The sequence below is a fragment of the Panthera pardus genome, unplaced genomic scaffold, assembly GCF_024362965.1.
Source record: "Panthera pardus isolate Hobbes unplaced genomic scaffold, ASM2436296v1 HiC_scaffold_24, whole genome shotgun sequence".
NCBI classification, from domain to species: domain Eukaryota; kingdom Metazoa; phylum Chordata; class Mammalia; order Carnivora; family Felidae; genus Panthera; species Panthera pardus.
In genome coordinates this window covers 92,577,296-92,595,857 of record NW_026526810.1, presented here as the reverse complement: position 1 = coordinate 92,595,857, position 18,562 = coordinate 92,577,296, and the positions used below count along the sequence as shown (strand labels likewise).

Sequence of the window (18,562 nt, the reverse complement as noted above, 5' to 3'; positions counted from 1 at the left end):
TATAAAAATTGTCGTTGATGAAAGTGGTGATCTGTATTTAGCTTTATTTTTATTTAAAGTTTTAACCTCAGTGTGCAAGCGGGGATGAGGGGCAGAGGAAGAGAATCTTAAACAGCCTCCACACTCAGCCAGTGTGGAGCCCTACATGGGGTTCAAACCCATGACCCTGGGATCATGACCTGAGCCAAAAGAGTTAGCTGACTCTTTATTGACTGAGCCACCTCAGGCACCCCTGTATTTTTAGCTTTATTTTAAAAGCTGGTCAATTTGTAGCAATGTGGATGCAACTGGAGAGTGTTATGCTAAGTGAAATAAGTCAGGCAGAGAAAGACAGATACCATACGTTTTCACTCATATGTGGATCCTGAGAAACTTAACAGAAGACCAGGGGGGATGGGGGGGGGGGGGGAGTTACAGAGAGGGAAGGAGGCAAACCATAAGAGACTCTTAAATATTGAGAACAAACTGAAGTGGGGGGGGGGGTAAGGAAAATGGGTGATGGGCACTGAAGAGGGCACCTGTTGGGATAAGCACTGGGTGTTGTTGTATGGAAACAAATTTGACAATAAGTTATATAAGAAGAAAATTTAAAAAAAAAAAAAGAAAGAAAGAAAATAAATAAATAAAAGCTGGCCATTGGGGTGCCTCAGTGGCTCAGTTGGTTAAGCCTATGACTTTGGCTCAGGTCATGATCTCACGGTTCATGGGTTCAAGCCCCAGGTTGGGCTCTGTGCTGATAGCTCAGAGCCTGGAGCCTGCTTCAGATCTGTGTGTGTCTCTCTCTGCCCCTCCCCCGCTTGTACTCGGTCTCTCAAAAATAAAAAAATAATTTTTTTTTTTAAAGTTAGCCAGAGTATGTTTAAAATTTTCTAACTCATATTGTGAGTAAATTTGAGAAAATTGCATAAAACATTTCATAATATATAAACTATATATTCACATTTTAAAGCATTATTTGCTTTGAAAAGATAGGGTGAAGTGACAGTTGTGATTTTTATCATGCCTCATATATTTTGTATTTTTATATTTCCTTGACTCTAAGATGCACATTTTTTATGCTAACATTTTGGAAATCAGGATGCGTTTTCTGATCAATGGCTTGCCACAGTTTATTCAACAATATTTTGCCGTTTAGTGGTATCTAAAAGAACAGTGTAGTGATAGCATCTTAGATTTGATGAAGAGTAGTATGTAGGCTGATGGGGAATATGGTACTGTGAACACAAGTAGTGTTGTTTTTAACAGGCTAGAAGCTGCTCTGTGGATGATTTATACTCTTTCCTTCAGACATGAATTTACTCACTTCCAACTCCAAGTCTGTTCAACTAATACTTAAGAAATATTCTTGAGCTAAAATTCAGGCCTTGCCTGGATTTGTGTGTGTGTGACCATACAGTGTTTTTGGAAGATACTCTTAAATGCTTAACATCCAATGTTTGTTCATCCTTATTAATCTGAGGTAGTAAAAGCAGCTTACTTTTACCTAGAAGACAACAATCTAAAGAAGTTCTGAGGCATAAGCAGTATAAATGAACGTTTCAATCTTTTTGAGGTATAATGGCACAACAGTTTTAATACAACCACCAATCTTCACAAAATAATTTTAATACTTTGTGCCTGGGCTAGCAGCATCTTGCACTGTGACATTCCTATACATACATAAGCATTTTATCCAAGTACAAATGTTAAAAGCAGAGTAACTTAAGCAATTCCCTATACAAAGGTAAATAGACACTGTAGGTTATTTTTCTTCTTGAATCATTTTTGCTGCATAGTAAATTGCAATTACATGTCAGTATAATGTTACTGATCTATAGAATACACTTTGAACTGTGAGGTATGGCAACTCCCTATGAGAGAGCTAACATGTAAACCTGAATATTTTGATTTTTTTTTTTTTTTAGCTGCCATGGATGGGTAAGACAAAAAAATCCAGCATTCAAAGATCCTAGAAACTTATCTTTCTAAAAATAAAATAAAATCTTTGAGTAATCTTAGTTATTTCCTATCATTTCCACATTGGAGCATGTTTGGATGGACAAAGATAAAGTAAATACTGAAGTGAAGCTAAGTTTGTTATGGAATTATGGATTAAACCAGTCATAAAAAAAAAAAAAAAATCCGCCAGGTAACTGCTCATTTACTTTACATCAAGTTGAGATCCTGATGTGTGTGTGTGTGTGTGTGTGTGTGTGTGTGTGTGTGTGTGTATGCATCCCAACTTTATAATTCAAGATTGCAGTTAAATACTTCTAATTCACTTGAATTACCATGGTAATTAGACAATTAGAAACCTTATATTTTCTTAAAAAGGACATGCTTAACATTTTCTGACATTACTTCTAAACTCATATGAAGCACAAAATCCCCCTCCCCCCAAAACAAATATTCTGCTGTAAAAGTTAAGTGGTTGAGAGTTGGTATCAGAAGCCAGAAGCTATCATGGTTTAACATTTCCACCATAGAGTAGATACAAATAAAGGTAACTGCTCTTTAAACACATAATAGATAAGAAATTAACATGAACTAATTAAAATTAGAAGGTAAGAATACTGCCATTCAAGTTTGCATATTTTCAATACTTGTTTCATACTTTTAACGTGGACAGTAAAGCAGTTTTCCTGCAATTTCAGTTTAAATCCTTGCCCAGATAACATATTTAATGTCTAAAATTAGGTGCTACATCACTCATACATTATTCAAATAGTCTAGAAAAAAAGTCATGATTGGTTAAATGTATTATAGGTAACTATCACAAAACATCTGTAGAAATAAAAGAATTAACAGAAGTGGAACCAAACAGAAGAAAGACTAGAAGAGCTACCAGAACTAGTTGAATTTAGGTAAAACAAACTTGGGGTGTTCTTACATGAAAGAAAAATAAACTTCATGTTTTGTCCCCATTAGTACTGTACTCAAGAAGATGATAGTCCCTTTTCCTAGCGTTCAAGAGACAGTCTTTAATATACAGTGCTGGGCAGGCACTTCAGTGACAACATAAAAATTACAGTGGTTAGAAAAAGTGGAAAATTACCAGCTTTAAATTAATAAATGACCAAATCTGTATTTTTGGCTAGACTAGAGAGGATATGTGTATTTAAGAAACTAATTTTAAAAATCTTAACTCCCTCATTTTAAAACCTAAATGTAGTATTACGAAGATTCTTTTAAGCAGAGTTTCTGCTGAATGAAGAAGCATCACAGATTATTAGATTGCAAGAGAGGTTTTTGCTGACCTATATAGTGATCTATATACAGGAAAGCTGTGTTATCTGGCATTTTGCCAAGTGGAATTTCTGAACACAATGCAAATCTTGACTCTACTGGACTACCACACCATGACCTAATCACACAACAGAATACAAGACCACAGTGGGATTAATCATAGGCTCTTCTCAGGGTGGTAAAATAGGGGAAGAGAAAGGAATCAGAAGAATACCACCTCGGTCAATAGGAATTAACTCTTAGTTAATAAAACAATTTTAATTCATTTCCACTCTCCTGCTATGCTGGATAAAAAAAAGCTTTTTTACTGTATTATATTACATTGTAGGGAGGAAAGCAAAACAAGTAACTTGGTGTAATGGGTTACCTTGCATAGTACCTGATGGTACCAAGGGAATGTATGGAAATCATTCCCATCAGTAAAGCACCTCAAGAGAGGACTGAAAAATGAGATATAAAGGAGTTTTGTTTGTGCTACCCTAAATCAACTATAAAAAGTTAAAAACACTCCTCTCCTCCCTCATGGCATACTTAAAATAGCAAAAATGTTTTTCTTAGAACAATCTTTATATGTATAAATAAAAATATGGAGAATTAAGGATCCATAAAGTGACTTTGTTAATGCAAATTATGGGGGAAATTTGGATTAACTCAATGTAAAGAATTAAAACACTAATTTTAAATACAATGAGGTTTCCCACAAACCACTTTCCCCAATAAATGCATCTTCAAGAAAAGCTGCTATCTGAGCCAGAACAACCTCACAGACTCATTAAGACAACATAAAATGAAGGAGTAAATATTTCACATTAATAACTTACTGAGGTTTCTTTAAGCCGCAGACTCTGTTTTAACTAATTTGTGGTTAAAAAGAAAAAGAAATTACAAAAGAACGTTAAAAACTTTTCACCGTTATACATACTAATTTAGAGGTCGTGAAGATTTATTTTTTTATTTTTAATTTTTTAATAATGCAAGGCACTTTTCTCTTTTGGGCTTCATTTAGAAAAAAAATAGTGCTACATTGGTTATTAGATTCTATTTCGAACTATTTTGGACAGAGAAAAAATGGGGTCGGCAACTCTAAAAAGAACAAACACAACATTTGGCTGTTAAGGAAAAAAGGAAAGTCACTCAAAAGTCTAAAACTCCTTGTTTTTAGCATCTGGTATCACCAAGCAAAACATCTTCCTTTGTTCATTATACTTTTTTTCTTTAGAATAAACAAATTACGAAGATAATAGGAATAGAAGCAATACTTGGATCATGTTAAAGTAAGAAGAGTTGGCTAATGTCATGATTCAAAGATTATTAATAAGGGATAAAGAAGTTTAAAAAAATAAAAGGGTAATGAAGCTACTGAATTATACTAAAACAGGTATGTGGCAGATTTCTGCATTTGCTAATGTTTCCATAAGAGGTTCCATCATAAAAGTGAACTGTAAAATTATTTTTAAAATGTAATATATAGAACACAAAATGAATTTTTAGCAAACTTTAGGAAATTCTTGTTATAAATTACCCAGATTTTATAAACAAATCCCCCCTAACTTGCATTTTGTTTAAAGTAATAACTTTATATCATACAAATAAATTTCAAGTATGAAAAGTGCATTATTGCAATAATACCTCTTTGCAAGTCCAAAATTCTTGGTTTATAATAAAACTGTAAAGTGTAAAAAAAAAAAAAAAAAAAAAAAAGAAGAAAGGAAAAAGAAAAAAGGAGTAAAACCATCAGTGCCATCTATTGCAGAAGTCCAACATCTTCTTAAAATGTTGCTCAACAAGTTGCAGAGAAACACGTCTGGAAGCAACATATAATTGGAAAAAAAAAAAAACTACTTGTATTTTTACCATTTTACATTATTATTGTCTAGTATTTTCTCCTTCCCAAATAGAAATTCACATCCTCTGTAATCTTGCTCTCGAGTCAGCCATTTTGTGCAGTTGCCACTTGCATGTTTCCAAAATCATCTTCTTCTTCATGTGTTCTCTTCAAACTGCCTAAAAATTATTGCATGAATATAACATATAATGGGAACTTAAATAAGTCCAATTGCTACAATGTTAGATCTAGTAAAAATTTCATTTTCATAAATGTATGGATATTCACTAGAATTCCATGACTGAATTTTTAGTGAATGTTAGTAAATTCTTCTGTTACCCAAACAATTTTATATCTTCATGACAGGATATATTTCCCCTCTTGAGAATTAACTATGTCTTAGATATTACAAATAACAATCATTAATACTTATTTATTTACTTATTTATCTTTTTGGTGGGGGTGGCAGACAGAAGATCCGCACTGAGAGCAGAGAGCCCGATGTGGGGCTCGAACTCACAATCTCTTGTGTGAGATCATGACCTGAATGGAAGGCAAATGTTTAACCGACTGAGGCACCTAGGTGCCCCACAATCATTAATTTTTAAAATATCTTGAAAACAGAATTTTTAAAGAGAGAATGGTACCTAAATGTTTGGTTGCCAAGTTTGTTTTTTAGGCACCATAAACCTGTGACTTTGAACATAAAATTTAAGAGATTAATTTTGTATTTTTGCAATCTTATTTTTGAGATATGATTATCTTTTTGCTTTCATAGACACTGCTGAAAATATTTTTCCAGTGAAGCTGTGGTTTGATTACCAAGAAGTCTAAAACTAAGAGAAAGGATGGCATGTCACAGAGCAGATTTTATTTTACCTACTCTTTACATCAAAGTCTGCTAGTACAGAAATTTTCCACATAGAATCAAAGTTACCCCTATATGGCCAATAGTTATAGTCAAGAAATTTGAGTCTCCATGGAGGAAAACTTAGGGGAACAATTAAAATGGTAAAGGGTCTACTGTGTTATTTGCCTAACAATGGCACAAGCTTAAAGTTATGCCCAAAACGTTGGGCTAAATCATGGTAATAATGTTGTATCAGAGGTTGGATTCTAACATGAAACTAATGTCTCACTATAAGATCAATAAAATAAAGATAGAATATCAAGGCAATGGGATGAAGAAAATATGCTAGCCATAAAGCTAAATACAGCTGGTCTAGCTGAGTTTCAGATGAAGTGCTGAACTTGGATCTAAAAGAGGTAAGAGACATCAACAACTAATGCAAGCAGAAAGTGAGGAGGTACAAATAAAGCTCTAGAGTATAGGAATTCCAAATAACTAGGGATTGGAGGAAGTTTAAGTTAATCATCCTTTCTCTTGAGTAACGTGTGAACTAAGTTTTTAAGGGTAGAGAGACAATGTGATGCACTCTAGGTGGAGAAAAGAAGACACAAATGAAACCATGAGTTCAGTTTTCTGGAATGCATACATAAAGAGGAACTCTGAGAGACACCAAGATCAGAAGTGCCTTTACTTACTATGACACTCTATGTTTTCTTCTGTAGGAATAAAACCAATGAAGGCTTTTGTACAGGAAAAATACATTAGAACTATCTTTTATGAACTATCTTCTATGAAAATAAATCTGGCAAGAATGTACAGAATAAACCAAGTTAGAGTTTGGATAGGAGGCCAATATGAACCTGAAATAGACTGAGATTGAGTAAAAAGGAAAGGATACAAACAAGGGTAACAAAGGTCTTGGAGAAGAAAGATAAAGTTAAAAGATTTTGAGAGCATGCTTGGATCATTAACTTTGAAAATAATGGAGAGAATACTCTGAAAAAGGGAAGAAAGGGAGAAGGGACTGAAATATTGATGACAAGAGAAAAACTGGGGTGGCTCACGTTAGTCACCCTATTTAACTTGAAACATGCTTTCACTTATTTAACCATCTTTTATTTTTAGTAAGATCATGGAGTGTACTTAAAGCCCCTTCTCCAGATCCCTCTTATTTTAATCTTTACAGCAGTTACACCACTTAAAGACTTAAACTTAAACTAACTAGCCTATTCTATTAACCAAGTACAGTGGTGTTTACACAGTAGAAGCTCAATATAATACACATGTATTCAGTATAAAATTAAAATTTACAATTACCTTGTTTTAATTCAATAGTCTGCCCCAAGTTTTCTAAACAATTTGAATTGTTCAGTATAACCAATAAAGAGCAAAAGATGCTTTCTACCTTTCATACCATCATCTCTCTCCCCAACCTTCTCCAAAATGAAAAAACATCCTTACCTGTGGGTCCAGAATGAACGGATAATGACCTTTCTATCTGGAGTGGTGACATCATCTGTATTGTTAATTTTGCTAGGTAGATGGCTTCATATTCCTAAAAAAGATTTAATTAACTTGAATATAAATTCTTGGGTACCCAAAACAGTGGTTACCATGTTCATTACTGGTATTCTTATTGATACTGAAAAATCTGGTGCCATAATTGTTGTAAGAGAAATACAAGTTTAAAATTCTGACCTCATAATTTTGCATTTACTGATGAAACTATAAATCAAGTCAAGCTAAGTGCTTGCACTAGGGTATCATACGTTGAACTGCTGGTATATGTTCTCTGCCACTGGGGCATTAGCTATATGATCTCTGACTTCCTCTGTTAAAACACAAGCCTTTGCGGTGTTAATTACATGTTATCTAAGCTCCTCTGTTAAAACACACACACACACACACACACACACACACACACACACACCACAAACCCAAACAAGCAATCTCATAAAATGACTAAGAATAAAATGAAATAAAGTTCAATAAAGATAAAATGTTTTCGTAGAATATTTTATTATTTTTTTAATGTAACTTATTACTCCTTTCTCCTCATTTCACCTTAATACTGTATTGCTCCCTATTTTGGAGAAGAGTTATTTGTTTAATATTTATTTTTGAGAGACAGAGTGTGTGCACATGCAGGAGGGGAAGAGGCAGAGAGAGAGAGGCAGAGGATCCCAAGTAGGCTCCACACTGATAGCAGAGAGCCCAACATGGGCTCTAACTCATGAACTGCGAGATTATGACTTCAGCTGAAGTCAGATGCTCAACTGACTTAGTCACCCAGGCACCCCTTTAAAAATGAGACTAATAAGGCATTTAATGGATTCAAATATGTATTTGATTTTCTGATCCCTTAAAATTAATAGTCCTCTACCTCCAAACATGGAAGAATAAAGGCATTTCTATCCCTCTCCTCTGATAATAGAGAACACCTCATTTGATGAAACTAGGAAACAACCATAACCGTAAATATGAGAAGAATGAAAACTAAAGAAATAATTACCAAATAGGTCAGAATAGTGGTTACCTTTATAAAAGGAGAAAGAGTGTCTGTGATTGGGAAGGGGCATCACAGGGCTTTTGAGATCCTAGCATAGGTTCAGTTTCTTGACCTAATGGTGGTTACATGAATGTGTATTTACATCTTATGCATTTTCTATATGTGTATTATATTCCACAGTAAATTAAGAAAAAAAAAATGGAACCAGACAAGCTAGAACACAAGATGCCTGACTGCAAAAATCAGGCAGAATGGGTACACTTCAGAGTTCTCCAAAGAAAGATGGTGTGCCTAAGATAAAACTAACAAGCCTTTAAATAGTATGATGATCAGGAAATGTGAGTGGGCTGTGGGGTGAGGTAGGGCTTATCAGGGAAAATGTAAATGCCCACACATGATATTTTTGCAAGAAACAGGCTATATGATAGTAAGGTGAAGTATGAAGCCAAGTATCTGATCTTAGTTAAAAATAAAACCTTAACCAGTAATTCTCCAAGTCTGGCTATACCTAAAGATCACCGGAGAGGCTTCAAATACATATACAGGGGCATCTGGGTGCCTCAGTTGGTTAAGCATTCAACTTCAGCTCAGGTCATTATCTCAGGATTCATGAGTTCAAGTCCCGCATCAGGCTCTGTGTTGACACCTCGGAGCCAGGAGCCTGTTTCAGATTCAGTGTCTCCTTCTCTCTCTGCTCCTCCCCTACTTGTGCTCTCTCTGTCTGTCTCTCTCTCTCAAAAATAAAAAAAAAACTTAAATATTAAGTCTCACCCCCAGTGATTCTCACTTAATTGGTTTAGCTTAGCTTCCTCTGGGTGATTCTAACATGCATGAGGTGTTCATCAATCTAAATGAGAAAAACCTGTGACATGGGGTGGGGGGCTCTGCTTCCTACTCCATCGAGTAGTCATACCACCAGAGAAAAGTGTTGGTAAGAAAGTCTTCTAAGACAACTGGGAAAATTTAAGCTATCTGTCTTTCCCAACCACTACCCAGGTTCCTCTCCCACAATTTCACTGTTGGGCAAATAGCTGATCTAAGAAGAATACTTCTAATTCAAAGATGACCTATAATCAAAAAGGAACCATTGTAGGTTTTTTAGCATAAAGATGTCACAAGGGGAAAAAAAGCAACATTATAAACCAAAAGTCATATGAAGAACACAGCATGAAAATCACTCCATGGGGGCGCCTAGGTGGCTCAATCAGTTAAGTGTCTGGCTTTGGCTCAGGTCATGATCTCACTGTTTGTGGGTTTGAGTCCCATGTCAGGGGACTCTGTGCTGACAGCTCAGGGCCTGGAGATGGCTTCAGATTCTGTGTCTTCCTCTCTCTCTGCCCCTTCCCCACTCACGCTCTGTCTCTGTCTCTCTCAAAAATAAATAAAACATTAAAAAAAAACCAAAACGAAAATCACTCCATGAAGCAAATGAACATGATTAATTCTCTATGAAGTCAATGAGAATATGACATTTCTGAAATGAATACAAAGAAGAGATAAAAGGACTCAAGGAAGAAATGTAGTAATGAAAGAGATGACATATCAACTCTCAAGGTCAATGGGTTAATAAACAATAAATATAATAAACTCAACAAAGAGAATAGACCATACTATCCATTTCTGGCATAATATCAATTTCCTCTGTTCTCCTGGAATTGCCCAGACAGCAAATATGCTAGACTTTAGAAAACAAACAAAATCCCCCCTAATAACCCTAATTTCCCCTCCAGCTGTCATTTCTGTTTTCCTCTTCAAAGCATAATTCCTGCAATTATCTATTCTTGCTGTTCACATTCCTCTCTTCCCATTTTTCCCTGAATGCTGACCAATTAGGCTTATCCTTTGCCTTCTACTGTTTGTCAAGGACACCAATAACCTCATGTTCCTAACCTAATGTTAATTCTCAGCCCTTATCTTATTTGACCTATTATCAGCCTTTGTAGGATCATTCCCTACTTCTTCAAACACTTCCTTCACTTGACTTCTCAAACAAGCCACCCTGATTTTTTTCCTATCCCATTGGCCATTCTTTTCGATCTTTTCTGCTAATTCCTCATCTCCCCACCCTCTACATGTTGGAGTGCATCAGGGTTGTTTTGGAACTTCTTCTCTATCTACATTCCCGTAGTGATCTCACCCAGTCTCAGGGCTTTCATTGGCATTTATATAATACTAATTAGATATAACAGCCCTCTCTACCTTAATGTAACCAAAACCGAACTTGATTTTATTCCCCTTAAATCTTCTCATGCAGTTTCTTTCATATCTTCCATAAAGGCTTAGATTCATCTTAATCTCTCTTCACATCCAATCCATCAGCAAATCCTGTCAGCTATACTGTCAAATCCAAAATGTGATCTCTTCTCACCTCTTCCCTTGCTACCATTTTTGTCCAAACTAATATTTCTTTTGAATGTAGGGATTTAGGAGGTAAGGGCAGAAGCAAGTATTCCTAATACCCATTAGAATGCTATTGCAATAATGCAGTCAAAGGAAAATTAAGGGAACAAGCCATGCAGATGTTTGGGGGAAAGCATTCTCGGTGGGGGGAATAAGGGCAAGTGCCTTGAGATGAGAACATGCATAGTATTTTCAAGGAATTGTGAGAAGGTCAATGTGACTGGAACATACATAGTAAGCAAATGAGATAGTAGGAGATTAGAACTGAAAGGTAAAGGACTGCAAGTGTAAGGCTATAAAAGTCATTGTAAATAAGGCCTGTGGCTTTTATTTTAAGTGGAGGGATAACCTGTAATAAGATTCTGGCTATTCTGCTGAGTAAACTGTGTTGAATATAGGATACTGTAAATTTCATAAGAAATACATATATTCTACAAAAAGAAAGATTAAAAAAAATTTTTTTTTAATGTTTATTTTTGAGAGACAGAGACTGAGTGCAAGCAGAGGAGGGGCAGAGAGAGAGGGAAACACAGAATCCAAAGCAGGCTCCAGGCTCGAAGCTGTCAGCACAGAGGCCGATGCAGGGCTCAAACTCACAAACAGCGAGATCATGACATGAGCTGAAGTCAGATGCTTAACCGACTGAACCACCCAGGTGCCCCCAAAAAGAAAACTTTAAAACACTAGAGGACATAAAAATTGATTTGAATAAATGGAATATATAGTTAGAAACAAAGACTAAAAATGTAAGGTATCAATTCTTTCTGAACTGTAAACATAGTTATAAAATAAAAAATATAGAGCCCTTTTCAGTAAAGCTCACACACACAATGTTAAAACCTTGCCAGGAAAATTCTAGAAAGAACATTAATGAGGGAATCTTGAGCTATACCATAACTTACTTATATAATATAGTATTTAAAATTGTTTGACACAATTGCAGCAGTAAGCAGAGCAATGGAATAGAACACAAAGTCCAGAAATAGGCCCAAATATAGATAAGAGTTCAGTATATAATAAAAATAGCATTTCAACTCAGTTGGCTAAAAATAGGTTCCTTAATATATAAAGAGCTCTTATAAACCAATGAGAAAAATATCAATAATCTGATAGAAAGATGGGCAAACCACTGGAGTTGCCACTTTTACCACCATGATGACAATGATCAGAAAAATCTGATAAAATATTTTTGGCTATTGGTGCTGAATGTGATATTGGGAAAAAGGTACTTCCAGTTTCCTGGTGGCTTACATTATTTAAGCCTTTTAAAAGACTACGTGATAACATCAAATTTCAAATGCCTCTGACCCAACAATAGCTCTCTCTATATATGTATATATCTTACGGGCATATTCACACATGTAAACAAAGATGTACCTACCAGGATACTTTTCCCAATATTGTTCATAATCATGAAAGACTAGAAACAATCTAAAGGTTTATGTATAAGGAATTAATAATATAAAGTTATGATGCATATGTACATATATGTATATATACATATAAAAATGCTGGTACAGTTGTATATATATTGTTGAATTTTAACCATAAGTATATATAATACCATAAGCATATATAAGTATATATTACTTTAAATAAAAAAATCAATTTAAAAAGACAACGTTTTTACACAACAGGGTTAAAAGGCAAAGAAACTTATTTACTCCTGCATAACTGGATGGAATGAGTAAGAAGACATCCTTTAATCCATAATTTTCCTTTTTGGAAAAAATTAAACTAGTTTAATCAGATACCTCACAGGTTTATCTTACTGTCTTTTTAGTTCATCTTCTAGGCACCAACAAAATTTGAAACATGGAAAAAATAAGGCCTATAATATAGAAAATAAAATATAAAAGCTTCTATACATAGTATACTTAGAATCAAAACTCTTGTCTCTGTGTGTACAATCAAAATAGAGGGAAAAAAATGAAATTTCTAACAATTATTTTATCTTACATTTAACAATGTGCCTTTAACCCTTTTTTCACAGTAATAGCAGCTTTTAAGAAAATACTTTTGAGTGGCGCCTGGGTGGCTCAGTTGGTTAAGCATCCAGCTTTGGCTCAGGTCATGGTCTCATGGTTTGTGAGTTTGAGCCCAGTATTGGGCTCTGCACTGACACTGTGGACTCTGCTTGGGATTTTCTCTTTCCCTCGCTCTCTCTTAAAATAAATAAACTTAAAAAAAAAAAAAAAGAAAAAGAAAAAACTTTTAACTGGAAATGTAAACTTGAATAAAAAAATCAAATTAGGGGGTGCCTGGTTGGCTCAGTTAGAGGAGCATGCAACTCTTGATCTCGGGGTCCTGAATTCAAGCCCCATGTTAGGTGTATAGATTATATTTAAAATAAATTTGAAAAGTTAAAAAAAAAATAATAAAATTAAATAAATAATTAGATTATGGCAATTTTTAGGTATTTAAAGTAAATTCTACATTTAATCTACATGGACGTAAGAAAATGAATTATCCTATTTTCTGATACCTTAAAGAGGAAGAAGAGAAAAGTTACCTGAAGTTGATGGACAAATCCAGCATTAGGATTAATACAAAATCTTCTTTCTTGAACATAAGCAAATGCATCTCTGAAAACAAAAAAAGAAAACTAAGGTGATGTTATTATTTCATGAGTAATCTCACTTTTTTCATAATTTACCTAAAATAAGAACTTATCCCAAAAATTTACCTAAAATAGGAAATCATATACAGCTTTTACTACAGAGAGGTGGAGATGTAGAGGAAAAATCGACAGCATGGTCAGATGAAATATCACAATCCCCGCTTATTTACCAGCTTGTGTTCTAAGGGAAGCTGCTCAACTTTCTAAACTTTATTTTTCTCATCTGTAAATTAGGGATTATAATAATTCCTATCTAGATAGGCTACTGTGAAGATGGAAGATATAAGTGTAAAGCACCTTTGTAGAGCATCTATCACACAGTACATGCTCAAAATATTACCATTGTTTAAACAAGGAGAACTATATCTACTCCCTTGTGTTGTTGTAAGGCTTAAATGAGATAAAAGAGCCTGGAATAGTACCTGCCACAGACCCAATGTATGGAAGCTATTTTCACCTTTATTACTGACAAGACACCAAATAATAAAGAGAATATATAAAACATAACGTCTAGCCAGCATTTATCTTTTTCAATTAAATAAATGAAGGATTTGTATTCAAATAATATTAAGAATTGACACTTTTTATTTAGAGAGACAGAGTGAGAGTGTGCGAGCAGGTGGGGGGAGAGGCAGAGGAAGAGGAAAAGAGAGAATCTTAAGTAGGCTCCATGCCCAGTACAGAGCCCAATGTGGGCTTCGATCTCACAACCCTGAGATCATGACTGAGCCAAAATCAAGAGTGGAACACTCGACCAACTGAGCCACCCAGGTATCCCTAGGAACTGACACTTTTAATAAATTTAAACACAAAGGATACCAAACAAATTAAACAAGTATTTGAATGTCTAGTATGTATTAGTCATGTGGATCCAATGCTGAATACAGCTCAAATGAAGAGACTAACAGAGAACATGATACAATGATAGATAAGTTGATACAGGCATATCACACAAAGTTTCACTGGCCATGTTAAAAATTATTAAGGATCAGAAACCTTTGAGAGCTTTTTGGGGGTATGGTGATTATATGACCAGATTTATCTTTTGAAAAGTTCACTCCTACTGTAGTGCAGAAAAAAACCGACTGGAGAAACAAAAGGATACATAAAACCACTAAGAAGGCTACCATTGGAAGAGTCCAGGAAAGACATGATTGGAGCTTGGATTGAAGATTAAATGATGATGAAGAGAAAGATAAAGTGACAGATTCAAGGTATATTTTAGGACATAAAACAGGTTGGTAAAGGGTCAGTTTAGGAGGTAAGGAATGAATGACAAGGAGGTGTCAATGATTACAAGATTTCTAACTTGTACAAGACACACTAAGAACAGGAAACACTGTACATTGACCAGTTTTTTCTTTTGTTCTGGGGCTCTCTCTCTTTTATCTAGGTAGTATGCTTGGAAAAGTTGATTCTGGATAAGAAAGACTACACTGAATTATGAACAGAAGATGAAACAGTGCCTAGGTAATTTTTCACCCAACTATTGTTAAAGGAAAACGTAATAAATTAGCCTTTTATAATTTTTTTAACGTTTATTTATTTTTGAGAGAGAGAGAGAGAGAGAGAGAGAAACAGAGTATGAGTGGGGGAGAGGCAGAGAGAGAGGGACACACAGAATCTGAAGCAGGCTACAGGCTCTGAGCTGTCAGCACAGAGCCCAACGCAGGGCTCGAACTCATGGACTGTGAGATCATGACCTGAGACAAAGTCGGACGCTTAACCAACTGAGCCACCCAGATGCCCCTAGATTAGCCTTCTAAACAAGGGAAGCAATAAACATCTGTGTGTACGAGTTTGTGTGTGTGTGTGTCTAAGTTTTTAAACTCAGACTGAACAATTCTCTAGTAGTAAATAATTACTTTTCCAAGGGTTATTTCCAACTGTAACTATCATAGCTTCTTAAAATAACATTTAGCACTAGTTCCCTAAAACCACAAAATATTAGCCTAAAGTATATCTACACAAGGTAGACAAGCTACAAAGGTTAAACGACTAAGCATGGAATATAAGAACCTGCCTAATCAAACATGACTAGATGACAAAATGATGAAGAGAATATCAACTTCAAACTCCCAAACTGTTTCCATTAAGCTTCATTTTAATGAGAATTTAAATTGGCTAGGTTTCAGAGTACTTTCTTACCTGTACTTCATTCCAAATGTTTCCATAATGTATGCAATAACAAAGGCAGCACTGAAGAGGGGGAAAATATTTTAGAAAAAAATAGAAAACACAACTCATTAATTAAATGCTAGAAAAAAAAGATAATCTCTAACTTCATACCTCCTGGAGATCCCTGCATTTCCATGGACAAGAACTTTTCCTGAAAAACAAGAAAGAATTACTCTGACAATATATATATATATATAGATATCTATAGATATATATATATATATCTATAGATATCTATATATATCTAATTCAGCAACTAAAATATATTGAAACCATGTACTATACCATAGTAAGATAAATCCTTTCTTAAACGTTTTATGTTTTATACATACCATTTAGATACTTACTAACTTTCAAGTTTTACAATTTATATTACCTGTAGACTTTGAAATTAAAGACATTTAAAGCTGACCCAGAATTCAAAAATGGTTGTATAGGGTTACTTAAGAAAGCCTATCCAAATGAAACAAGGAGTTGGGAAAAAACAAATTTGGGAATAGTCTATTACATACAATTCCAACTTCCATACCCTTCATTTAAGACAAATGGTAACTAAAAAATTAACTATAACACATAATCTCCTGAAAATAAACACTGGCTACATAAAGAAATTACTATTTACCTCCAGTCTGTAAGCTTCCATCAATAAATTCTTTAGTCTGAAGGCAAAAGACATGTGTTTTAATAAAACATCTGGAGTAATATTAGCATAAAATACACAGAATAAAAAATTATTGAAAAAAATTCCAGCTAATTTATATGAATGCAAATCACCTTAATTCAAGAATTTCCAAAATACTACAAATGTGACTTTACAATTTTTTTTAATTATACAGGAGCTAAAATTTTATTTGAATTTAATAAACTCAAGGTGTGATTTCTCAGATATTTAGCGATCATAAAATGGTTTTAATAATAAATTTTCTTTAAATATAATCCCACAATTTTCAGTCATAACAAAGTAAAAGTAGCATGGGAAAGAATTAGTTTCATTATTAAGTTTTAGAACCATAATTAAGAGGTCAAATCACAAATTCTAAATATTAAAATATTTTTATACCTACCATGGGAAAATAACGTATTATATTTTCAACTGGATTATCTGCAATATCCAAGACTAAATATCTGAAAATAGAATATTTTGTGATAAGCACACATTCAGATAAAATTCTATCTATGTATAAAAAAATTTACAAAATTTCTTGGCAACCAAGAAAATAATGCAAAACAACTTTCAAAGGGTCATATTCCCAAGAACTGGGTCATAGATTTTATATTGCTTAAATATATACATAGCATTTTTAAATGCTTCAGCCTTAAATAACAAGTTAATATTTCTCTGATATTTTATAGTATAAAAAATCTATCTAGTTAAAACTGTAAAATCCCAAGAAGGAAGAAACTTTCCTCTATATTAGAGTGGACCTAGAATATAAAGACAAAAAGTGTCTGTATTCCTTATTGTTATTCTTCTATTTCTACTAACTTCCCCATGGATTAGAAGATTCTTCTCTGAGTGGCCCTGTGACCACTCCTCACAACCCTATATAGGACGATTCAGAGTAAGCCCAAAGTCTCAAAGAGAGGAAGGTAATCAAAATAGGAAGTCTGATGGAGCCAGAATGATGGGAGTCAAATATTCATTGCTTGAACTAACCTTCAGTAGAGGAAAAAAAAAAAAAAAAAAATTGAACCAAGAGACCACCTGTCCTACAATTTTACACTTTGGAAAACACTGAAAATAAGATATTACTCATATGCTAGGCTTATTTTATTTTGTGAAAAACTTCCATTTCTAACCTATCCAAGACTACTTGCTTATTAATACATCTATAGTAATTAAGTTACAAAATTAATTTTTAAAGTCAATATTGCCTTAAAAATTACAGTTCTTATTTAGGTGGTTAACAACTTCAGTAAATTCCGGGTTTATCACAGAGAACCCAAAACTCAGTATCCAAGGATAATCCAATGTAAAAACCAAAAGGATTCTGACAATGGCTGTCTCCTCAAGTGATTTTGTAGACTGAACTGTTACATAAAACACAGCTTCATAGGAAAAAAAGTTAATTCAGAATCAATCTAGCATATTTTATTTTTTGAGTGTCAAAAACTATTAGCACAACTATCAATCTATAAGCCAATATTCTAAATCTAAGGAGAAAGAATTCTTCCATTAGGATAAAATAGCTGCACACAGGACATTTTGGTACTAAAAACAAAAACACAAATTAGAAATGTATAGGATGGCATTTTAAAATATCACACTTTAATTTTCTTTAATATATGTAAGTCTATATGTGTGTATGCATAATACACATATGTATGATAGAGTAAGATTTAGAAGGAACATGCCAAAATGTTAACTAAAGTGTTTTCTCTGGGTTGTGGAATTGTGGATGATTTTATATTTTTCTTAGTGTCATTCTGTATTTTCCATAGTATCTATAAAGAAGAAGGATTTCTTTCACAATTAGAAAAAAAATTCAATCTATTTTATTTTAGAATAGAACATCTCTTTGTTAAAATAAGTTTTTAGGGGCACCTGAGTGGCTCAGTCAGCTAAGCATCTGCCTTCGGCTTAGGTCATGATCTTGCTGCTCATGAGTTCAAGCCCAGCTTCGGGCTCTGTGCTGACAGCTTGGAGCCTGGAGCCTGCTTCAGAATCTGTGTCTCCCTCTCTTGCCCCTCCCCAACTCATGCTGTCTCTCTCTCTCTCTCTCTCTCACACACACACACACACACACACACACACACACACAAATAAACATTAAAATTTTTATAAATTTAAAAAATTTATAAAATTTTAAAAAAGTTTTTATTAACTGAAAAATATGTACACATGGTAAAAAATTCTAACAGTATAAAAATATTTGCAATAAAAAAGTAGGCCCTTCTACCAGACTCTAAATTTCTCTTCTCAGAAGCAACCACTGTCAAATTTCTGGTGTGTTA

At 34.1% G+C, this 18,562-nt stretch overlaps 1 protein-coding gene across 2 annotated transcripts in view; it reads right to left on the bottom strand.

The window, feature by feature from the left end:
• Window positions 1–1,544: 1,544 nt before the first annotated feature.
• The window catches only part of STYX (serine/threonine/tyrosine interacting protein), a 37,519-nt gene continuing 20,501 nt past the window's right edge, over window positions 1,545–18,562 (bottom strand). Inside the window, exons 5-11 of one of the 2 annotated variants that reach the window (XM_019451796.2) lie at window positions 16,672–16,732; window positions 16,230–16,266; window positions 15,719–15,758; window positions 15,578–15,628; window positions 13,322–13,394; window positions 7,362–7,455; window positions 1,545–5,229 (exon numbers count right to left, since the gene is read on the bottom strand). In XM_019451796.2, coding sequence (XP_019307341.1) covers window positions 5,156–5,229; window positions 7,362–7,455; window positions 13,322–13,394; window positions 15,578–15,628; window positions 15,719–15,758; window positions 16,230–16,266; window positions 16,672–16,732 — 430 coding nt within the window. In that variant the 3' untranslated portion in view covers window positions 1,545–5,155. The remainder of the gene's footprint in view (window positions 5,230–7,361; window positions 7,456–13,321; window positions 13,395–15,577; window positions 15,629–15,718; window positions 15,759–16,229; window positions 16,267–16,671; window positions 16,733–18,562) is intronic. The other variant, XM_019451797.2, reaches the window with a different exon arrangement.